The sequence below is a fragment of the Notolepis coatsorum genome (genome assembly GCF_963971535.1).
Source record: "Notolepis coatsorum genome assembly, chromosome: 4".
Taxonomy (NCBI): Eukaryota; Metazoa; Chordata; class Actinopteri; order Aulopiformes; family Paralepididae; genus Notolepis; species Notolepis coatsorum.
This window is the reverse complement of record NC_140168.1, coordinates 10,123,456-10,148,341: the sequence shown is the minus strand read 5'-3', so window position 1 is coordinate 10,148,341 and position 24,886 is coordinate 10,123,456. Positions and strand designations below refer to the sequence as shown.

The following is a 24,886-nucleotide window of genomic DNA, read 5'->3' as shown; positions in this document are numbered from 1 at the left end:
GTGGGGACAATTGTGTAAACTGCCGCGTGACATGTAGGAAATTGGTCCGCGGAGGTCCGCTTGACTATGAAGGCTCAAAGAGTCCGCGCGGACCTCCGCGGGGTCTGCTCTGTGTACAGTCTGCTGGACTATGGGAGCGCCTTTAGGATAATCAGACCCGTTTTCACGGAGATATAAGCTTTTCCCCTATAATGTGATATGGCTGTTTGACTGTAAGAGCGATCAGGAACTGAGAGAATCGATTTTCAGCGCGCGGCACCAGCGTGCACACGTACACATATACTATCGATAATCTAACGTTTATTTGAAAACGATTCATAAATAGGCCGAAAAATTACAACGTTCTAGAATATTACAGTACAGGGCGATTATCATGGAATCTTCTTTTTTTTCCCGTGAAAACGAGGGCTTTTCAAAATGCTATAAAACGGAAATGAACCGATAAAAAAACAATCCGCTTCGACAATGTTGACTGGAAATGAGTCATTGATAATGCGACGGGCAGATTAGACACATAGCCATAATTTAAAACATAGATTAGGCGATATTAATGCTAACATTGAAGTGGATGGTGGGCATTCAAGCACTAAATGTGCGCCCCCTGCTGGGCACTGAAAGTGTTAACGTGTGTTGTCGGGCCTTACAAATACATTTGATTTGATTGAACCCTTTCACTGCCATACGACAAAGGGTTAACCCCATTCACTACCACACTACAGAAGGTTAACCCTTTCACTACCACACGACAAAGGGTTAACCCCATTCACTACAGAAGGTTAACCCTTTCACTACCACACTACAGACGGTTAACCTTCTGTAGTGTGGTAGTGAAAGGTTAACCTTCTGTAGTGTGGTAGTGAAAGGGTTTAAGTGAAATGTTCAAACTTCAGGTCATAATAACCACAAGCCACACACTCACCATCAGCATCTTAAGGTCCGCCCTGTCTGCAGGATTCTTGATGAGACTGGAACAGAAAGCGACACACAGGAGAGGATGACATTTCACTCAGCCAATGACATGTTCTGCACCAACCATCAATCGTCCATTGATCCCTATGCAATTGTGTGTACTTTCGATTAAGTTTAATTACCTTGGGTTACTGTATATCAATATTTTTTATACAAAAAAACACACATTATTGTGTACCGTGTATGTGTGCCGTTTGTATTGACACTGGAAAAATCGAGCAATCCCAATAGTCAATTGGTGACTCACCACTTTGTCACAAAATCCTGGAAATCCGAGGTGAATATTCCATGTGGTAGTTTGGGAGGGGGCTGAAAGGAGAAAGAAGTGACGTTAATGTGTGAGCAACAGAACAAGGCTCCCGGTTTCTCAATACTATAATAATAATAGTAAAAAATGGTATCAGATCAATCTATCTGAACCAGTACTGTAGATCAGGAATCATTTTAATGACAACAAATTGCTGAGGGGAAAACAAAAGTCCCAATTCAGAAACTACTATAAAAAAAAGACATTTGAATTGAATTCACGTCTTACCTCGTTGACTATGTAGTCCAGGAGCTCGAAGATAGCCATCGCAAGGCCGTGACCTGCAAGAGAGGCCAGAGTCAGTGTTAAAGTCTCTGTGTTTTGGGGTGACTCGTCGGTCCCTACGGGTTTGTTTGTGCCCGTTGCGTCGCTTACATTTTCAAGCTTACGGTTGCCCCAAAAAGTACCACAAAAGTAAAAAATAAAATGCACTCCCATGTCCGACTCTAGTTACCTGCCCCTTTCTCTGTCATCTCGCATTTCTTTTTATTTTAGTTACTTACAACCCTGGGTCTATCGCTAGTTTCATCTAGACAACATAAACATTCCAAACAGACCCAAGTTCACGTTACCGTTGTAATGTTTTCTAATGCAGTAACTGACTGAATAGAATTAGAATAGACAACAGAATTCCAGTAAAAAAATTTAAATAAAAAATATATACCGGTATACAATTATTTTTGCAATGACACTTTCATTGTTTTTCCAAAAGAGAAAAAAAAGAAAAGTATTAAGTCACCAAACCATTCAATCAGCCAAACTATCATTAATGATTAGTCACCAAACTATTTAAATCAGCCTGACTATTATTAATAATTAGTCACCAACCCATTAAATCAGCCAGACTATCATTAATAATTAGTCACCAACCCATGAAATCAGCCAGACTATCATTAATAATTAGTCACCAACCCATTCAATCAGCCTGGATAGAATAGAATAGAGTTGAGCCTCTATTGAAGTATGTGCTCCTGTGGTTGTACTGGGCAGCTCCTAGTGGCCAACAGTGTCAGACTGTGGTTGTACTGGGCAGCTCCTAGTGGTCAACAGTGTCAGACTGTGGTTGTACTGGGCAGCTCCTAGTGGTCAACAGTGTCAGACTGTGGTTGTACTGGGAAGCTCCTAGTGGCCAACAGTGTCAGACTGTGGTTGTACTGGGCAGCTCCTAGTGGTCAACAGTGTCAGACTGTGGTTGTACTGGGAAGCTCCTAGTGGTCAACAGTGTCAGACTGTGGTTGTACTGGGCAGCTCCTAGTGGTCAACAGTGTCAGACTGTGGTTGTACTGGGAAGCTCCTAGTGGCCAACAGTGTCAGACTGTGGTTGTACTGGGCAGCTCCTAGTGGTCAACAGTGTCAGACTGTGGTTGTACTGGGCAGCTCCTAGTGGTCAACAGTGTCAGACTGTGGTTGTACTGGGCAGCTCCTAGTGGTCAACAGTGTCAGACTGTGGTTGTAAATAAAAAATGTCAATGTTGATTTAGAATTTGAATGTCAACATTATGAACGAAGCTTTGAACTATTCGGCACAGCCCTAATAGGATCAGACAGATAAAGTAACAGATCATCTGCATATAAGGACACTTCAGTGTTCTGTACCTCCTCTATGAATTCCACAGATTGATTGCAAGGTTTTAAGCACAATGGAGAAAGGCTCTATGGCTAGGGCAAAATGGAGCGGGCTAAGTGGGCAACCCTGTCGTGTAGCCCTAATTACAGGTAAGAGCTTGAGAGTGTCATTTATTGCTAATAATTGCAGCTTTCGGTGAAGAGTATATAGTAGCCGAATCCAGGAGATGAGTTTTGGTTCAAAGCCAAACATTTCCAATACCGCAAATAAATATTCCTACTCAACCCTGTCAAATGGCTTCTTTGATTGACCTCTATTGACATTTCTCTTTTATTTTCATTTCAGGTAGTTGTACCTTAAGATAATTGAAGGCTGGCATCAGTAAATGCAGATATAAGTACTTTATTCTTATTTTATTATCATTACCATTATCATTATCATTATTATCATTATCATTATCATTATCATTATCATTATCATTATCATTATTATTATTATTATTATTTTCTTTCCAGTGAAATGAAAATCTGAAAATAAGTGGTATATGATGGAAGATATGAAAGTCAATGCTTGAAGGAAAATAGACTTCAGAATAAATCTTTTTTGTACTGTTCTGTAAAAGCCCTGTCAAATGTAATGTAATAAACTCATATACATATATATACTGTATATCTCGTGTCCTCACCGCTGACCGGTCGGCCCCCAGGTGCTCTGGGTCTGGGAGAAGTGCTGTGCGTCTGCCCCGCAGCGCCGTCTAAGATGGGTCTCCCGAATATGGCCTCTAGCTCCTTGGGGTCCGGCGGAGGGATGGGGTAGCGGCCGATGGACAGCTCCACCAGGGACAGGCCCATGCTCCACACGTCGGACTGCACCGAGTAGTGGGTCCCCTGTAATCTCTCGGGCTACAACACACGAGAGATACAACAACGGGAGAATTAACTAATAATCAATCGTTAACATTTAGTCATTTAGCTGAAACGCTTTTATCCAACGCAACTTACAAGTTTCGTACAACAAGACACCAGGAAGGGTACAACTCTATCAGCTGAGTAACAATGTTCATCAAAGTGTTGAGCGCTACAGTGTAGGTTAGGTATTAAGAAGTACACCAGTCAAGCTCTACAAATTAAAATAATCAATTTGTATTTTGGGTGGATTGGACTCGATTAGAACCGTCGTCATTGGAGTAGCGGGCTATGTCTCGAGTTTTATGTGAAATAGGTCACTGTGTTAAAATTGAGCAGAGGAGGAGGGAGTGATATACAGTAATGTGCCTTAGGTGACAGACGGAGTGGAACCCTACAGAGAGAGAAGACTCCCACACTGAGCACCACCAAGACAAGACCAGGCCCATTCCACACATAGTGATGCAGTGCGTTAACACAACTTGTAGCTGGAAACTGTAATAAAGTGTATTAACACAACTTGTAGCTGGAAACTGTAATAAAGTGTATTAACACAACTTGTAGCTGGAAACTGTAATAAAGTGTCTTAACACAACTTGTAGCTGGAAACTGTAATAAAGTGTATTAACACAACTTGAAGCTGAAAACTGTAATAAAGTGTATTAACACAACTTGTAGCTGGAAACTGTAATAAAGTGTATTAACACAACTTGGAGCTGAAAACCGTAATAAAGTGTATTAACACAACTTGAAGCTGGAAACTGTAATAGTGTATTAACACAACTTGTAGCTGAAAACTGTAATAAAGTGTATTAACACAACTTGAAGCTGAAAACTGTAATAAAGTGTATTAACACAACTTGTAGCTGAAAACTGTAATAAAGTGTATTAACACAACTTGTAGCTGAAAACTGTAATAAAGTGTATTAACACAACTTGTAGCTGGAAACTGTAATAAAGTGTATTAACACAACTTGTAGCTGGAAACCGTAATAAAGTGTATTAACATAACTTGTAGCTGGAAACTGTAATAAAGCGTATTAACACAACTTGTAGCTGGAAACTGTAATAAAGTGTATTAACACAACTTGGAGCTGAAAACTGCAATAAAGTGTATTAACACAACTTGTAGCTGAAAACTGTAATAAAGTGTATTAACACAACTTGTAGCTGGAAACTGTAATAAAGTGTATTAACACAACTTGTAGCTGGAAACTGTAATAAAGTGTATTAACACAACTTGTAGCTGAAAACTGTAATAAAGTGTATTAACACAACTTGTAGCTGGAAACTGTAATAAAGTGTATTAACACAACTTGAAGCTGGAAACTGTAATAAAGTGTATTAACACAACTTGTAGCTGAAAACTGTAATAAAGTGTATTAACACAACTTGAAGCTGAAAACTGTAATAAAGTGTATTAACACAACTTGTAGCTGAAAACTGTAATAAAGTGTATTAACACAACTTGTAGCTGAAAACTGTAATAAAGTGTATTAACACAACTTGTAGCTGAAAACTGTAATAAAGTGTATTAACACAACTTGAAGCTGAAAACTGTAATAAAGTGTATTAAGATTAACACAACTTGGAGCTGAAAACTGTAATAAAGTGTATTAACACAACTTGTAGCTGGAAACTGTAATAAAGTGTATTAACACAACTTGTAGCTGGAAACTGTAATAAAGTGTATTAACACAACTTGGAGCTGAAAACCGTAATAAAGTGTATTAACACAACTTGTAGCTGGAAACTGTAATAAAGTGTATTAACACAACTTGTAGCTGGAAACTGTAATAAAGTGTATTAACACAACTTGTAGCTGGAAACTGTAATAAAGTGTCTTAACACAACTTGTAGCTGGAAACTGTAATAAAGTGTATTAACACAACTTGAAGCTGAAAACTGTAATAAAGTGTATTAACACAACTTGTAGCTGGAAACTGTAATAAAGTGTATTAACACAACTTGGAGCTGAAAACCGTAATAAAGTGTATTAACACAACTTGAAGCTGGAAACTGTAATAGTGTATTAACACAACTTGTAGCTGAAAACTGTAATAAAGTGTATTAACACAACTTGTAGCTGGAAACTGTAATAAAGTGTATTAACACAACTTGTAGCTGAAAACTGTAATAAAGTGTATTAACACAACTTGAAGCTGAAAACTGTAATAAAGTGTATTAACACAACTTGTAGCTGAAAACTGTAATAAAGTGTATTAACACAACTTGTAGCTGAAAACTGTAATAAAGTGTATTAACACAACTTGTAGCTGGAAACTGTAATAAAGTGTATTAACACAACTTGGAGCTGAAAACTGTAATAAAGTGTATTAACACAACTTGAAGCTGAAAACTGTAATAAAGTGTATTAACACAACTTGTAGCTGGAAACTGTAATAAAGTGTATTAACACAACTTGAAGCTGGAAACTGTAATAAAGTGTATTAACACAACTTGTAGCTGGAAACTGTAATAAAGTGTATTAACACAACTTGAAGCTGGAAACTGTAATAAAGTGTATTAACACAACTTGTAGCTGGAAACTGTAATAAAGTGTATTAACACAACTTGTAACTGGAAACTGTAATAAAGTGTATTAACACAACTTGTAGCTGAAAACTGTAATAAAGTGTATTAACACAACTTGTAGCTGGAAACTGTAATAAAGTGTATTAACACAACTTGGAGCTGAAAATTGTAATAAAGTGTATTAACACAACTTGAAGCTGAAAACTGTAATAAAGTGTATTAACACAACTTGTAGCTGGAAACTGTAATAAAGTGTATTAACACAACTTGAAGCTGGAAACTGTAATAAAGTGTATTAACACAACTTGTAGCTGGAAACTGTAATAAAGTGTATTAAGATTAACACAACTTGGAGCTGAAAACTGTAATAAAGTGTATTAACACAACTTGTAGCTGGAAACTGTAATAAAGTGTATTAACACAACTTGTAGCTGGAAACTGTAATAAAGTGTATTAACACAACTTGTAGCTGGAAACTGTAATAAAGTGTATTAACACAACTTGGAGCTGAAAACTGTAATAAAGTGTATTAACACTTTGGGTGCCGGGACACGTCTTCTCACGTCTTTGCTGGCCATGCTAAAGTTGCCGGGGGACGCTGTACAGCGTCCTTATATCAATATTTCAAAAATCTGCGATCGGATTCATAATGTCCCTCCGCTGGCCTGAGATCCACCAGCAGGACCCACTGAGCTCTCTGGCGGTTCAGGAGCGCCATCTGGTGGCCGATCGGCGCAACCGCTTAACAGGAAGCGCAGTAGAGGTTTTGCTAGACGTCCGTATTGCTTCCGGCCACTCGGTACATGTCCCGTGACTCTAGCTCGTCACACTACATAGCGATCGATTGCCAATAACTCGATAAACAACATGATTTGGACGTATATATACCATTATACAAGCTGGAGATGGACCGGGTAATAATATATCCCATAATGATAAAATTTCTACTCGACGATGATCGCCCAACGGCGCGCGGAGACTGGGGTGAGTTTCAGCGTGTAACGTTACCGTCTTCGATAATAACTGATATTATCAACATTTGACCCACATTAGATGATTGGTATAACGCTGCCCACGGAATTATAAACGCCCCCTCGCCCATCCGGTCAACATCAGATGACGTGTAGTAACTTCTAGAAGTACGTCTAGTTGGAATTTTTTATATCGCGCTGATTGCCATCAAACTGTATTTCATCATCAATATAATGCATTTGGGGCTATATATCACGTTCTGGAGAAAGCTGCAGAAAGAGATGAAAACATACTTATACATTAGACCATACTTTACTATGAATATGTGAATGAAAAAGTTTAACGTTGCTACACAATGAACAATACATATAGGACTTTGAATGGGCCCTAATAATGGCAATGTAGCAATAGAATTTAAAAAGTTATAGCCCTGCAAAGAAGGGGACTTTCTCCATAGACAAATAGCGCTGGCAATCTATGGTATATCATTAATTTAACCTTAGGCAACCAAAGTGTTAACACAACTTGTAGCTGGAAACTGTAATAAAGTGTATTAACACAACTTGTAGCTGGAAACTGTAATAAAGTGTATTAACACAACTTGAAGCTGAAAACTGTAATAAAGTGTATTAACACAACTTGTAACTGGAAACTGTAATACAGTGTATTAACACAACTTGAAGCTGGAAACAGTAACAGTGTATTAACACAACTTGTAGCTGAAAACAGTAACACAGTATACAATATTAACACAACTTGTAGCTGAAAACAGTAACACAGTATACAATATTAACACAACTTGGAGCTGAAAACAGTAACACAGTATACAATATTAACACAACTTGTAGCTGAAAACAGTAACACAGTATACAATATTAACACAACTTGGAGCTGAAAACAGTAATACAATATTAACACAACTTGTAGCTGAAAACAGTAACACAGTATACAATATTAACACAACTTGAAGCTGAAAACAGTAACACAGTATACAATATTAACACAACTTGGAGCTGAAAACAGTAACACAGTATACAATATTAACACAACTTGAAGCTGAAAACAGTAACACAGTATACAATATTAACACAACTTGGAGCTGAAAACAGTGACAGTGTACGGTGTACGCATGTAATATAACCTGTAGCTGAAAACCGTGATGAGTACGCTCCCACTGTGACTCCACTCTGGGTTTCTGTGCCAAAGTATTTTGTGTGCCACTTAGGCCTCTCCGTGTTCGTCACCACGTCAGATCATTCACCCTGGCAGCCTTGTGAAGAGGCTAAACCGGGTCATCGCTTTATTCTCGTAGACTCCATCGCCCCTCAGAATAGAAGCATATCATCATCACTGGAAGAATCTCGGGCCTCGTAAACACTTAAAAGTATTTTACGGGTTTTGTAACGGAAACCTTGGAGGTTTGACGTTTTCAAAACTTAGGAGTTTGCTGTACACATTCACCAGATACAAAATAAACTAGTTTAATTATCTAAAGCCAGTGGATCTTTTTTAATTTATCTTTTTCCCCCTCCATTTTCCTCAGATTTTCTCCCATCCCAATGTTAGTCGTTATGCCAATTCCCAATCCCCTTCCTGGTCGCTGCGCACTTACCCCCCACAGTCAGATCATCTGGGAGAGTGGAGGCTATCACGTGCTTCCTCCGACACACGTCCAGCCAGTCAACCGCTTCTTTTCACCTGGCAGCGCGGATCCTCCCTGAGGCCGTAGCGTGTGGAAGGATCACACTATCCCACTCAGGTCCTATCCGCGCTTAGCAGGCGCCCCGACCGAACTGTAGGAGTCGCTGTTTACAACGACCCGGACCCACCCCGCCAGCTTCTCCCACCCTCTGATACTGCCAATTGTATTAGTGTGAACGGCCAGCCAAACTGGTGACAACCCCGGAGCTGTGAGCTGGATTCGAACAGGCGAATCCAGCTCACAGCTCCGGGGTTGGTGACGAACGCAATCTCCGCTACGCCACCTAACCGCCCCCAGTGGATTTTTTTTTAAACAATATATGTTTATTGGTATTTTCTTTTTTTTCAGTTTTACAGCATCAGTTCAACAGTTCAACAACCATACAAAAGGAAATGCTGCCAACTGCCCCACCTCCCCGAGTTACAGAAAAATAGATACAAAATAAACGCCCCCCCCCCCCCCCTGAAAGAAAAATTTAAAATCAATATATAAAAAAAAAAAAAAAAAAAAACTCTAGGCCAGACCCCCCCTCCCCTCCCCCAGACTAGGACCTCAACAAATTAAGTTCTCTCTTTTTTTTCAATACACATTTTGAGAATTTAGTAAACCCAGTTACACCCGTCTAACAGGTGCCCATACTTCTACACCAAACAAATAAATATCTAACGTTACATCTTTTCTCTTCAAAGAGCAACTAATAACATTTACTAAAGCCAGTGGATTGATGCATTTGCTCGGGGACAAAGTCATGGTTCATTTCCAGCAGTGTGCGTGAGCCTACGTGACATGATGGAAGAATATAACATCGTCTTCGCTTACTAACATTCATTGTACACACCCAACAACTAAAACGCTTCAATCGTTTCCAAAATCAGGCCTTAGGTTGTTCAAAGTAAAAGGCCCTATCAACGTCAAGGAACCAACATGAATGGGGAACCAAAATATTTTGCCGTAAGTTTGCACCGGTGGTGACCGATTGAGCGCTCCAGCATGGTATGTGACTCTACTCTGGGTTTCTGTGCCAAAGTATTTTGTGTGCCACTTAGGCCTCTCCGTGTTCATCACCACGTCAGATCATTCACCCTGGCAGCCTTGTGAAGAGGCTAAACCGGGTCATCGCTTTATTCTCGTAGACTCGATCGCCCCTCAGAATAGAAGCATATCATCATCACTGGAAGAATCTCGTACACACTCAAACCTTTATTTAAACTCGAAAGGCAACTGAGGCTTCCCTCATTTACAGTCACGTCGAGTGTACATACAGAAATTAGCCAAAAAAAGCACGTAGAATCATAATAAGATGACAAGATGAGGCAAAAAGCAAGGATAACAAATTAATTAAAACACGTACAACTTGATAGACAAAGGATGGAGATCAAGGTTTTAAACTCTGCAACAGAGGGGACAATCTCAAGCTTTAAAGACTGTTGGAAGGAGTCAACTCTTTTCATTCACAACCAAAGACTCTAAACCATTTTGCACACATTCAATTCGTTTGACAGTTATTGACGTTTTAATGAGTTTGACTATGTCCTCCAGTGATGTCATCGGAGGACGCGCTGTATCCTTACAGTTAATCACAGCTCTATGAAATGATGTCCATGAAAAAGTAGCAACAGGGGTTGCAATAGGGATTGATATGTCCATCATTTGTAATTAACACAACAGAAGGATTCAGTGCCCTCCAATGACATCATAGGAGGATACATTCATTTCAAACCTAAACTACAGTCAAACTTAATTAATGTGTGCAAAACTGTTTACAGTTTGTGTGTGAGATGATGTGCTAAATAAATCAGCATGTTTTTTTTCTGTGAAGTGTCCCTTTAAATTTCAAACTCGTACATTTCTTTTATTTCAAATACAGCCGGTGAAAATAACCCATATATTTCCATTCCCGTTAATTCCCATGGAAAGTTTCCACCTTTGAATATTCCCAGAATTTCACAACCTTGTACACAACCACAACTAAAACGCTTCAATAGTTTCCAAAAAAGAAAAGAAATCAAGCCTTAAGTCACGTACACTACTACATGACTTCAAGTCGTCAGATCGCTGTACTGTTCAAACACAACACATCTTTCTGTTCTGTGATGTTGGTACTGTTGAAGAAGTCGATTGAAGTTTGCACAGTACATGATGACAGCTCAGTGACAGGGCCGTTACACATTACAAGATCTTTCATCAAGAGGAATCGCTGATGATGAGGAGTCTGTCTGGTCTCTCCAAGCGATGTTTTGGAAAAACACACGCGAGAAGTGACACGTTTTTTTTGGTCGGAGGAGGAATACACTGGAGGAAGCACAAGGCACGGTGTAGCGGTTTCTGTTTTGCTCAGAGAGAATGAGCTGTCATTCTTGCCTTGTACGGGCTCTCGTTTTTTCCCATGCCACACCCTCTGTGGCAGTCTCTCTCTTTCTCTGTCATTCTCTCTCTCTCTATCTATACATATACACACACTATATATATATATATATATATATATATATATATATATATATATATATATAAGGGATGGGCGTGAGTAGCTATGAGAAAAATCGATCTTAAATTATTAATAAAAACTATTAAATATATAAAAAAATATATATATATTTTTTACATATTTGTTTCACATGTATGTGTACGATTATAACTGTTTGTTGGTTTCCTTAAACATATACGTGAATGAACAAAATGAAGTTAAAAAAATATATATATATAAAAAAATAAATTGAGTTTTTTTTAAGTTCTTTTTCCCCTTTACGAGTAATACACGATCACTCGAGTATAGCATGTGATCAATCGATCTGTATTTTTCTTTAAAATGCCCATCCCTAATATATATATATATATATGAAATCATGTAGTGTGAACTCTGCTTTAGGTGGTTCGAAGTAAAATGTTCTCTTCAAGTTAAGGACCCAAAGTGAATTCATCACGGAGAGGAAATGGTTTCCAAAATATTTTACTGTATAAGTGTGTACAAGGCCTTATCCGATTTCAATCATTAGTCCTATGTGTGTAAAGTAAACATCATGGTTCACTACAGACCCTTTCATACGTTTACTTCCTGTTACAGTGCTCGCTAATACAATAGCTGACAGGAAATACTCCTGGGTCCAAGCTGTTCCCTTAGCAACGGAAATCTTTGGAAAAGGTCAACTCACTCTCTCCCTTCTTCAGATGTTTCCTCGCACACACTTGTTGAATTGATGGGCATTCAATCGCACTACCAAACGGTTAACCCTTTCACTGCCACACAACAGCGGGTTAACCCTTTCACTTACACAAGACGTTCACGTTATACATGCGCAGACACAACTGTGCTTAACCCTTTCACTGCCACACGACAGAAGGTTAACCCTTTACTATCACACAACAGACGGTCAAAGAATGTGAATCCCTACCCACCTTCAAAACCGCTCTCAAAGAGCACCTACGGGAGGCTGCAATTCAAAACTGGCCCCTGTAAATATCCACCCCCCCCCCCACCCCCTCCAATGTACAGTTTCTTCCCCCTCAAATGTATATACTCTCTTTTAGAAACTCTGTCTCTTATACAGTAATGTATATTTGTATATCTTGTATGTCATAAATGTCTGGATGTAACAGTACTGTTTCTCTGTTTTAATCGTTATTCATAAATGTTACGATTAATTGAAAATGGGGGACCCTGATGTAAACAAGACGGAAGTCTTTCTCTGGTCTGCAGCCCCTTAACAATTGTGTGTATTACAATCTTAACTATATTCACAGGACATACTTGACTCCTATAAGACTGAACAGAATGGGCCTGAAACAGGACTCAAAATGCTCCCAATGTACAAATGGAGACGAAGGGACATTTATGCACATGTATTGGGACTGCCCACCAGTTAAGGCATTCTGGAAAGATGTGACCCATCAATTATCAAAACTCGTATCTTGGAATATACCAGTACACCCCTCTGTATTGCTTTTAAATGATGTTTTTGAGTTTGCAGTAAATCCACAGCTAAAGAGATTGGTCTTATCGGGTATCACAGTAGCTAAAAAACTGATCGCATCACGCTGGTTTCAACCGGAAAAAATTTGCCAGAAAGTTTGGTCTCTTACATATCTCGATGTGATATATCAAGAAATATCTACAGCAAGAATTCTGGGTCTCAACGAATCCAAAATGTCAATGTGGGTAGAAGTGGTGGAGAGAATAAAAGCTAGCTTATAATGGTAGTGTCTGGTTAGGAGTGAGGGATAATGGAGGTACTATCCAAGGAGGGGTCCGGGAGGGGGGGGGGTTCGAGCTGGAGCATATGTGTGTAGGGTTTTAGAAAATAGGTATTAGGGGTATGTCCTATATAAACATTTATATAATTGTTAATTTCGCTGGATATACACTGACTGTATACGGTTAAAATGTTATTATAGACTTTTTTTTGTCTTGTTTCTGTACTTGCATGTAATTTTAACCACCTTGACTGTTAGTTTCATTATGCATTATGTGTTGAGTACTGACTTTTAATAATTTTTGTTTTGCAATAATAAAAAAATAAAAAATAAAAAAATTGTGTGTATTGAGCCGTACTGTATTGTACCCATTCTGCAATCTGTTAATAAAGTTGTCAATCAATCAATCAAAGGGGGAAACGTACCGACATATAGGATCTTGTTCCCACAAAGGAGTTGGCCAGGGAGTCTATGAGCTGTCCGCTCACGCCAAAGTCACACAGCTTGATCTCACCGCGTGAGTTCACCAATATGTTGGAAGGCTTCACATCTGGGCAGACGGCGGGCATGTTGGAGACACAAGTCAAAGAGTTAAACGTGATGTGCTACAATGTAAAGAGAGAGGTAGATCGCACAAAGGCTACAAGGCTATACGAGAACGCCAAATACAAAATCACAGAAGTAGTCAATGCATTTCTACAATGGCCTGGGTGAATACCCAATTCTTATTATTAAACATTGATATTTGAAGTAATATGCTTAATCAACACAGCTACAAACCAATACTATTGCTACATTAGGTTGTTATAACACGGCTGTTAAATTCCCGATAGGTGGCAATCAAGTTTTTGCATCCACTAGCTCAAAGGCTAACAACATGGCATGGCTAAAAAATAGGAAACACAAAACAGTTATTGAAAAAGTATGTCCTTTTTAATACTACTGGTGATGCAAAATTATTATTATTAACCTTGCACCCGTATACTATCCATCATATATCAAACAGCATGTACCTCTATGCATGATCTGGTGTTTTTCTCTTAGGTAGGCAAGACCTCTCAAAACCTGTTTCAAAAGAAGGGATAGAAAGAAATAACTAAATGGCTTGAGGTAGAATCACAGCAGTACGGTTATGAAAGGGCTGCCGACACGCCCCCTCAAGCACAAAGAACAACAGGGTTAAACCGCAGGCAAAAAAAAAGGTACACATGACATCAGTGCCAGGGCTGCACCGAATAGTTCAAAGCTTCGTTCATAATGTTGACATTCGAATTCTAAATCAACATTTGATTTTTTTTTTCATGTGTCTATTCATTCTGTTTAAACCAATGGGGTTTTTCTTCACAGTTGCAGATAAAAAATTAGGCTACAGTAATATTATAGTATTATACTATTTATTTATAGTATATGAATTATAAAACATTTATCATAAATGATGTCCGCATCCGCTTGCCGCTCCATCAAGACGTCACCATCACTTTCGTAACAAACGCGCCCTTATTGGATTATTTATGTTGACGATGAGTTATATTCATTAACACTTTCTCTGCCACGCTTATATCCATCAATGTTTGATCACTGCCACCAGTCTAAGTCTATGGAGATGTTTACCTTCTTTGCAGGGCTATAACTTTTTAAATTGTATTAAAAATGTCAACTGTACATGGTCCTAAACGTTATGACTGATCATGTGCGGGTGAACGGAGGGGGGGGGGGGTCGTTTATAATTCCGTGATCGTCGTTAAATGATTTATGTAGTATGGGTGATATATAGATCAGAGCAGTTTGCATCGATAATAATAAACAAAAACTCTGAAAGTCACCAGACAAGGCTCCGTGAGTGAAATATGAAATATGATCAGAATAACGTCGTACGCCGTGATCTGGCAGAATTCGCATGAACTTGAAACCCGTTGTACGACGTTATTGGCGGAGAAAGTGTTAAAGAAAGTCGATAAAAAAAAAAAAAAAAAGGAAATTAAATACTAATTTAAATCAGATGAATCACTTTGAGTTTTAGGATATAAAAAAAAACAATTCTTTCTTTTGGATTACCTCATAAAATATGACGACAGACATTCAAAGCTCCGTTCGAATACGTCAATAGAAGCTTCGAATGTTAAGAAATGACATTCGGTAAAGAAACTCCACATCAGTCCATTGGGCGTTTAGTTTCAGAAGAAGAGTGGCCGGTGTACTTACAGCGATGCTCACTTTGCCCAGGATCTCCTCTGGGATCCTCCGAGCCTCCTTCAGCACCAGGTCCAGAGAGCCCCCGTCCTGGGGGGGGGGGGGGGGGGGGGGAGAGGAGGCGGGACAGGTCAGACTAGGGACGTGCACGACTGACCAAAATAATTTTCAAATAGTCTACTGTTCTTAACACGAAATTGTTATTTTCTGTTTCAGTTTAAAATTCTGTTAAAATGTTCAGTTTCAGTTATTCTTTTTTCTTATTATGTTTTTGGTAGATTTTTATTGTTTTTTTTTTTTTTTACTACCGGGCAGTCCGGTAGAGAGAGAGGACGAATGGGAGATAGACGGGGGAGGACATTCGGCAGAGGTCGCCGGGCCCGGGAGTCGAACCCGGGGCGGCCGTGTTGCGGCGCAGCGCATTACGTGGTTCGCCACTCGGGCACCCCAGTTATTCTTTTTTTAATAGAATGGATCATTAAAATCAAAGGGTATTATTGCATATAAATAAGCACTTCAGATAATCCTCCTTGATCGGCTCAGCTGACCGACAATAAATCAAAATGACACCATTCACCATCGTAGCCTATAATAATAACAGCGTTGCATTGGCCTATCAACCGGTTTTATTAAACAAACAGAAACAGTAGCATCTTTTAGCATCAATTAGGCTATGAAAATTAGGCTGCCTCTAAATATATAAAAAAATTATAATAATTTTAATTCAAATTATAAAAAAATAAATACAATTATATATCTTTCGACTCGGACATGAAAATCGAATGTGGAGACTGGAACGACTGCTGGAACATTCTAACTCATCCCTCGGTCAGACAGGTGTAATCAGGCGGAGGAGAAGGGGAAACGGAGAGGACATGACAGGGCAGAGTGTAATCACCACCACCGCTAGTGAAGGAAGCTAAGAGCACACCAAGCAGGCCAGACAGAAATCAGCCAAAGTCTGCCGTGGGCTTTAGTAGAGCATATCAATCCCACTGACTCATGTGCAAAACTGGCTGAGTCAGTGTTGTGTTGACAACAGTAGAAAACACAAGATGTATAGGCTAGCAGCTAGTCGTTTGAAAAGTGAGCAATTAATTGCAATTCGAAAGAAAAACGTAGTTAATAAAAAAAAAAAAAAAGATCTAAACCTAACTAACCTCACTGTCATGCACTTGTCCTAATAAACTAACCTACACTGTAGCACTCAACACTCTGATGAACATTGTTACTCAGCTGATAGAGTTGTTGTACCCTTCCTGATGACTTGTCGTACAGAACTTGTAAATGTATGTAATTTTCCAGATTTTATGCACTACTGGCCAAAATCTATTCAAAGGAATATTAATTAAAGGGGAACTCCACTTTTTTTGGAAATTAGCTTATTTAACATCTTCCCTGGAGTTAGACAAGAAGATGCATACCTTTTTTGTCTCTGTGCGTGCATTTTAGCTTTGGGAATAGACGCTCCGTTAGCATAGCTTAGCTTCATCACTGGAAGTGAGGCAGGACAGTAGCCTTACAGTGCCTTACAGTGTATTGCAAGGTCTGACATTGACCAAACTTGATATGCATGACCTTGGTGGGCTCTAGGTCAACTCCTGAAAAGGGGGTCAATGTCAGACCTTGCAATCAAAAGTTAGGGGGCGCACTGAAATTATGGCAAGGGTTATTAGCCCCCTAACTTTTGATTGCAAAGTCTGACATTGACCCCCTTTTCAGGAGTTGACCTAGAGCCCACCAAGGTCATGCATATCAAGTTTGGTCAATGTCAGACCTTGCAATACACTGTAAGGCACTGTAAGGCTACTGTCCTGCCTCACTTCCAGTGATGAAGCTAAGCTATGCTAACGGAGCGTCTATTCCCAAAGCTAAAATGCACGCACAGAGACAAAAAAGGTATGCATCTTCTTGTCTAACTCCAGGGAAGATGTTAAATAAGCTAATTTCCAAAAAAAGTGGAGTTCCCCTTTAAGGGAAAGCCACAAAATTAATAAAACCTCGGGATGCTCAATGACAATGACACTATGTAACAACCCATCATCTACATACACTGCACGTCACACACACACATCCACATGCACACACTCACTTTAAACAAACACTCACCTTACCCACTCACTTTATATTGATCTATTATTAAAGAGATTTGCACCACATTCATACCTCATTTGCACCCTACCCCAAGTTTTGTACCTCTGCATTCTACCTCACTGGTACTCATTTTACTCTGTATTGTATTATGTATATTGACTTTACCTACTTTTTACTTCTTAATTTCTTACTTACTGTCTCTTTACTGTATGTAGCACACTCTCAGGGGCTGATAAGAAACAAGCATTTCATTATAAAGTATCCTGTATTTTAGGCAGCTGGGTGGCGTAGCGGAGATTGTGCTCGTCACCAATGCAAGAGACTCCGGTATCGTATCCCAGTCTCAGCGTTGCCTCTGGCTTGGGCCGGCCGTCGTACTGGCTCATTTGGCAGAGTCAGCGGGTGGAAGTCGATGGGTGGCGATTGGACGTTGTGGACAGCGACCCCTACAGGTCGGTTGGGAGACGCCTGCACAGCAGAGACAGGAAGTAGCGGGGGTAGTGTGAGCCTCCCACACGTTACACCTCGCCAATGAGAGTCCGCGCTGTCTGGTGAAAAGATGTGACAGATGTACCGGAGGGAACACGTGATGCAAGGCTTCTATCCTCTCTACAACCGACCAGTGGGGGGCATAGTCGAGCAACAATCAAGACAGGGGAGAATTGGATACACGAAATTGGGATGGGAGAAAAAATAGAAAATAACGAGAAAAAATGGATAAAAAAAAGAAGTATCCTGTATTTTGTTCTGACAAATAAAAACAAACTTGAACTTGAACTTGGGGTCACTATAAGAGGGAAATGTGAAAGAAACCTAAGTGAACTCCAGAGTCTTTCTTCTCCGTCATAGTGAATCAACTGACTGTCCCACTGACGGAGACCAACTGACACAGACTGACGTGATGATCCCAACAGTCGTCGGCCACCGACTGATTCTACCCGACTCTCGTGTTCATGTATAATATGGGGAAGGTAGAGCAGTCGTCTGGCAATCCGGAGGTTCCCAGTTCGATTCCCGCTCCTCCCGGGCAGCGTGTCGATGTGTCCTTGAGCAAGACACTTAACCCCTAATTGCTCCCGATGAGCAGGTTGGCACCTTGCATGGTTGCCTCTGCGATCAGTGTGTGAATGTGTGAGTGAATGGGTCAAATGTGAGGAACAAACAAATTGTAAAGCGCTTTGGATAAAAGAGATATATAAAAAAGCAGCCATTTAATATAAGATATTCCTTTATTGATGCCCTTGGGGGGAATTCGGGCATCATAGCAGCATGGGGGAGGTACAGGTAAAGCCAGGCATGGGCAAGGTAATATACCGTACTTTTCGGACTATAAGCCGCGGCTTTTTTCCCCATTTTTTGACCCTGCGGCTTATATAACGGTGCGGCTTATATGTGGACCAAACCCGAAAATATTGCTTTTTTGACTGCATTGAAATGTTATTTATCTGTTCCCTTATTTGCTAAACTTAATACAACTTGTAAATGAGTTAATTCTTGTTATTTGTCCGACAGTATTGTGACAATCCCCTCTGTGCACGAACCCTTACATATGGTAATTAAACATTAAAACACCTGCGGCTTATAGTCCAGTGCGGCTTATATATGTACACATCATTCAATTTAGCTGCTGCGGCTTATAGTCGGGTGCGGCTTATAGTGCGAAAAGTACGGTAGTAGAAATACATAAATATAGGCAATACATTTATAACAAATAAAAAGAAACAGTGTAAACAATATAATTAACTATGAATATAAGAATACGAGAAAGTAAACCGTGTAATCAAAGGTGCAGACGATGGTCTGTTTCCATTTCTTCTCACCATGTGCTCCATGCAGATGCTGATCTCCCCGTCGCTGTAGAAGGCCCCGTAGAAGCCCACGATGTAGGGGGAGTTACACTCGTGAAGCACCTGGAGCTCCCGGATGATCTGGTTCCTGATGGCTGGCTTGATCTCCAGGTGGATCAGCTGGGTAGAGAGAGAGAGAGAGAGAGAGAGAGACGGGGGTTAAAGGAACACGCCAACATTTTGGGAAATTAGCTTACCATCTTCTCCAGAGAGAGACAAGAAGATAAGATACCAGTCTCCTCTCTGTGCGTTCAGTAGAAAGCTATCTGGCTGCACGTTAGCCTAGCTTAGCACAATGAATGGAAGCGGAGATGACCGGTTAGCCTTCAGGAGAGGTGTTAGTTGGACAACGCCTAGGCTAACCGGTCATGTCCGCTTCCATTCATTGTGCCAAGCTAGGCTATAAATGAGTACTACTGGGGTGTAGTGCTAATCAGATGTATGTAGAGTTGCAGTATATTAATATTACACATAGTCATACTGGCCAGCAGCGTAACTAGTAAGAGTAGGTAATGGTTATGTACAGATATAGATATAGTATCTATATGCAAAATGATTATGTGCAGGCATGTACACAGATGTGGATATATACGGTATATACAACAGCATTATTGTACAGAGTAATATGTGTTATATGCAGGTAAGTACTATAAATAGGTACTGTATATAGAAGGATTATAGGCAGGTATATTCAGATAGATATGGATTATATATATATATATATATATATATATATATATATTAGGGCTGTCAAAGTTGTCAAAGCTGTATATATTAGGGCTGTCAAAGTTAATGCTTAAATTTTGGAGATTAATTTAAATGATTTAAAGTGTTAATTCTTTAAAATCTAGATTAATCTATGGAGTGGAGAATTTGAGATAAATTAGTTAATTTTTTTTTATCTATTGACAGCACTAATATATTATATATATATAGGATATTTAGATTTGCATTTAACAAATGTCATTCATTTGTGGGGGGCTTGTAAACTAATTTGACTGACGAGACCCGGGACTGCACTGATGACCTACCCACATTCAAAACCGCTCTTAACCCTTTCACTGCCAAATGACAGAAGGTTAACCCTTTACTATCACACAACCGACGGTCGCAATCGGCTGTCGTGTGGCAGTGAAAGGGTTAATATTCTGTGAATTGTCGCAGTGAAAGGGTTAACCGTTTTGGTAGTGCGGCAGTGAAAGGGTTAAAGAGCACCTACGGGAGGCCGCAATTCTAAACTGGCCACCGTAAATGTCCAAACCCCCCGCGCCCTCCCCCTCCTAATAGACAGTCTCCTCCCATCATATATATATTTTCTGTTAGGATCTCTGGGTAACAGTACTGTATATTTGCATATCGTATACGTCACAAATGTAACAGTACTATATACCTGTATGTCATGTATGTCCCTATGCCATAAATGTCATGATGTCATGTATGTTGTGTATGTCATAAATGTCACTATGAATTGAAAATGGGGGAGACCCTGATGTAAACAAGACAAAAGTCTTTCTCTGGTCTGCATCCCCTTAACAATTGTGTGTATTGAGCCGTACTGTATTGTACCCATTCTGCAATCTGTTAAATAAAGTTTTCATTCATTCATTCATGATGTACTCAGCAGTTTGCGACACAAGACATCGCGGTTGAACCAGATTAGTGTCGCTCGGCTCTTTACCTTCCTCGCCATCACCAGGCCGGAGGGTTTGTGGCACACTTTGTTGACCACGCCGCCGTTGCCGGCGCCGAGCTCGCAGATGCGATGGAAGTCGTCGTCTTTCAACTCGCCCACCTTGAGCTTCTGCGTGAGGAAAGCCTCCAGCCGTTTCTTCTGCTGCTCGTCTAGATCGAGTTCACCCAGCTTCTTCTGCAGCGCCTCCAAGTTAGCTCTGGACGAGGGGGGAAGGGGAGACCAAAGAGGGCGATGATAAGGAGAGAAAAGAGATCATTCAACTCTTGCAAACGACTGAGGTAACTAATCATCTGTTGGAATAAACTACGACATTAACCCTTTCAATATCACACTACAAAAGGGTTAACGCTTTCACTACCACACTGCCGCTTTCACTACCACACTGCGGTAGTGAAAGGGTTAACCTTCTGCAGTGTGGCGGTGAAAGGGTTAACCTTCTGCAGTGTGGCGGTGAAAGGGTTAACATTATGCAGTGTGGTAGTGAAAGGGTTAACCGCCTGTAGTGCTGTAGTGAAATGGTTAACCTTCTGCAGTGTGGCTGTGAAAGGGTTAACATTCTGCAGTGTGGCAGTGAAAGGGTTAACCTTCTCCAGTGTGGTAGTGAAAGGGTTAACATTATGCAGTGTGGTAGTGAAAAGGGTTAACCGTCTGTAGTGTGGTAGTGAAAGGTTAACCGTCTGTAGTGTGGTAGTGAAAAGGGTTAACCATCTGCAGTGTGGTAGTGAAAGGGTTAACCGTCTGTAGTGTGGTAGTGAAAAGGGTTAACCGTCTGTAGTGTGGTAGTGAAAGGTTAACCGTCTGTAGTGTGGTAGTGAAAAGGGTTAACCATCTGCAGTGTGGTAGTGAAAGGGTTAACCGTCTGTAGTGTGGTAGTGAAAAGGGTTAACCTTCTGCAGTGTGGTAGTGAAAGGGTTAACCTTCTGTAGTGTGGTAGTGAAAGGGTTAACCGTCTGTAGTGTGGTAGTGAAAGGGTTAACCTTCTGTAGTGTGGTAGTGAAAGGTTAACCGTCTGTAGTGTGGTAGTGAAAGGTTAACCGTCTGTAGTGTGGTAGTGAAAGGGTTAACCTTCTGTAGTGTGGTGGTGAAAGGTTAACCGTCTGTAGTGTGGTAGTGAAAGGGTTAACCATCTGCAGTGTGGTAGTGAACGGGTTAACCTTCTGCAGTGTGGTAGTGAAAAAGGTTAACCGTCTGTAGTGTGGTAGTGAAACGTTAACCTTCTGTAGTGTGGTAGTGAACAGGGTTAACCGTCTGCAGTGTGGTAGTGAACAGGGTTAACCTTCTGTAGTGTGGTAGTGAAAGGTTAACCGTCTGTAGTGTGGTAGTGAACGGGTTAACCTTCTGCAGTGTGTTAGTGAAAGGTTAACCGTCTGTAGTGTGGTAGTGAAAGGGTTAACCGTCTGCAGTGTGGTAGTGAACAGGGTTAACCTTCTGTAGTGTGGTAGTGAAAGGTTAACCGTCTGTAGTGTGGTAGTGAAAGGTTAACCGTCTGTAGTGTGGTAGTGAACAGGGTTAACCGTCTGCAGTGTGGTAGTGAACAGGGTTAACATTCTGTAGTGTGGTAGTGAAAGGTTAACCGTCTGTAGTGTGGTAGTGAAAGGTTAACCGTCTGTAGTGTGGTAGTGAAAGGGTTAACCGTCTGTAGTGTGGTAGTGAAAGGTTAACCGTCTGTAGTGTGGTAGTGAAAGGTTAACCGTCTGTAGTGTGGTAGTGAAAGGGTTAACCGTCTGTAGTGTGGTAGTGAAAGGTTAACCGTCTGTAGTGTGGTAGTGAAAGGTTAACCGTCTGTAGTGTGGTAGTGAAAGGTTAACCGTCTGTAGTGTGGTAGTGAAAGGTTAACCATCTGTAGTGTGGTAGTGAAAGGTTAACCGTCTCTAGTGTGGTAGTGAAAGGTTAACCGTCTGTAGTGTGGTAGTGAAAGGTTAACCGTCTGTAGTGTGGTAGTGAAAGGTTAACCGTCTGTAGTGTGGTAGTGAAACGTTAACCGTCTGTAGTGTGGTAGTGAACAGGGTTAACCTTCTGTAGTGTGGTAGTGAACAGGGTTAACCGTATGTAGTGTGGTAGTGAACAGGGTTAGGGTTAGTTACTGTAGTGTGGTAGTGAAAGGTTAACCGTCTGTAGTGTGGTAGTGAACAGGGTTAGTTACTGTAGTGAGTCAGGATGGAGGACACCACTTACTCGGACGCCACATCGATGGTGGTGGAGATGGACAAGGCATCCGCCGCCGGATTGATGTTTAAGGGCGTTGGTCTCTTTTTGAGCGGCATGTTTCCTTTGGCCGGTGTTGTTACCCACTCTCTTCTCGGTGATGACGTTATAGTGTGCAACAACTGTCCTTTTCTTTCTTCCTTTTGTGTTTGTTTTGTAAGGTTTTCCAGCTGGCGTTGTTAGACTTGTTGTTCCATTAGGAGCATTTGGAACAAGCGGTCGTCTAACGTTACAATCGGCTGTTATTTAACTAGAAACACACAAGAAACGAATGTTACCTACGCGAATGATAAGTCATCTACAGAACAAGTAAACACCCATTTGTCTGCGACAGGTACGGCCAGCATTAGGTAACTAGGGTTGCTGGCAACAAGGTAGGGCGAGTTAGCCAAGTTAGGCAGACTTGGCTAACGTCCTCTCTCCCTCAAAATACAACTTGCCAACAAGATTGTCTACATTCCATTCATTACACATACATCTAAAATAAGCAAGGAAAGTGCTTGAAAATAAATTTGTTATCTCCCAAGTTGAATTTAAACAAGTTCAAGTGCAACTACACATGAACCATAATATTAATAATGATGATAATCATCATACACTTATCTTATATCACTGGAAAGCCCTAGTTGTTAGCTTCAAAATGGTACCAAATAGGAGGTACTTTGAAATACCCAGTAACTAATAATAATAAATCACAAACTGATGCAAATTCATGGTTCAGGGATTTCCTCAATAGGCCAGGCGACCCACAAGAGTGAATTAAGAATGAACTGTCAAACAAACACAACCCACTACTAAACCAGTAAACAGTCATTTGGTTCGAACAGAGTTTGTTATTAATATTAATAAGACTAAGTATAATCAGTTAACATTTTATACACAGTGTGGAGGAGAATGAGGCGTTAACCTCAGACCAGAAAGAAAGCAAGCATTATTATTTATAGATCGATATAGTGGGTCAGAATAATCAACTAACATTACGTTATTAAGCTACAATTTAACAGCATAATAATATAATCTTAATAATAAAAACCCACACAGCCATCACCTCCTCACCATTGCGATTAGCAGCTAGCTAGTCTCACTGTCTGTCACAACAACATGTAGCAAGCTAACGTTAGCTATCTAGCTAGCTAGTTAGTTAGCAACCACCGGTAACTAACCAACCACGTACTCTTCAAAAACGTCCAACAATGTGCCGTTCGTTCGCCCTGTCGCTTTATTAATTACGTTATTAATTTGAGTTGCAGTCCTTGTGCTTGTCCTCCTCCTCGCCCTGTACTGCTCTGTGTACAACACACCCAGCTGGCAGGTCTGCTGCGGAGCCGAGTGACAGACAGTCCTCCCAGGAAGGGGAGGGGCTAGGGGGCGGGCCTAACGTTTGGCACGTCGGTGAGGAGAGGAGTCTCGCGAGATCTGTGTTTGATTGATTGATTGATTGAAAACTTTATTAGCATATTGCAGAATGGGTACAATACAGTACAGCTCAATACACACAATTGTTAATTAAGGGGATGCAGACCAGAGAAAGACTTTCGTATTGTTTACATCAGGGTCCCCCATTTTCAATTCATCATAACATATAAGATAAGATATAAATATAAATATAAATATATAAATATATATAAATAATATAAATAACAAACTCAGCAAGACCGACGGCTTCTCGGTTACAGTGGGTGACAATATTATCACAAGGAAAGATGAAATTA

General features: G+C 40.4%; 1 protein-coding gene across 3 annotated transcripts in view; it reads right to left on the bottom strand.

Moving 5' to 3' along the window:
* The window catches only part of map2k2b (mitogen-activated protein kinase kinase 2b), a 31,235-nt gene extending 6,733 nt beyond the window's left edge, over window positions 1-24,502 (bottom strand). Inside the window, exons 1-11 of one of the 3 annotated variants that reach the window (XM_084312455.1) lie at window positions 24,405-24,502; window positions 23,145-23,424; window positions 20,955-21,165; window positions 19,250-19,396; window positions 15,348-15,425; window positions 14,159-14,210; window positions 13,571-13,695; window positions 3,529-3,745; window positions 1,505-1,557; window positions 1,217-1,278; window positions 920-965 (exon numbers count right to left, since the gene is read on the bottom strand). In XM_084312455.1, the coding sequence (XP_084168581.1) occupies window positions 920-965; window positions 1,217-1,278; window positions 1,505-1,557; window positions 3,529-3,745; window positions 13,571-13,695; window positions 14,159-14,210; window positions 15,348-15,425; window positions 19,250-19,396; window positions 20,955-21,165; window positions 23,145-23,233 (1,080 nt within the window). In that variant the 5' untranslated portion in view covers window positions 23,234-23,424; window positions 24,405-24,502. Of the gene's footprint in view, window positions 1-919; window positions 966-1,216; window positions 1,279-1,504; window positions 1,558-3,528; window positions 3,746-13,570; window positions 13,696-14,158; window positions 14,211-15,347; window positions 15,426-19,249; window positions 19,397-20,954; window positions 21,166-23,144; window positions 23,425-24,230 lie in introns of all 3 variants that reach the window. The other 2 variants (XM_084312456.1, XM_084312457.1) reach the window with 2 other exon arrangements.
* Window positions 24,503-24,886: the final 384 nt, after the last annotated feature.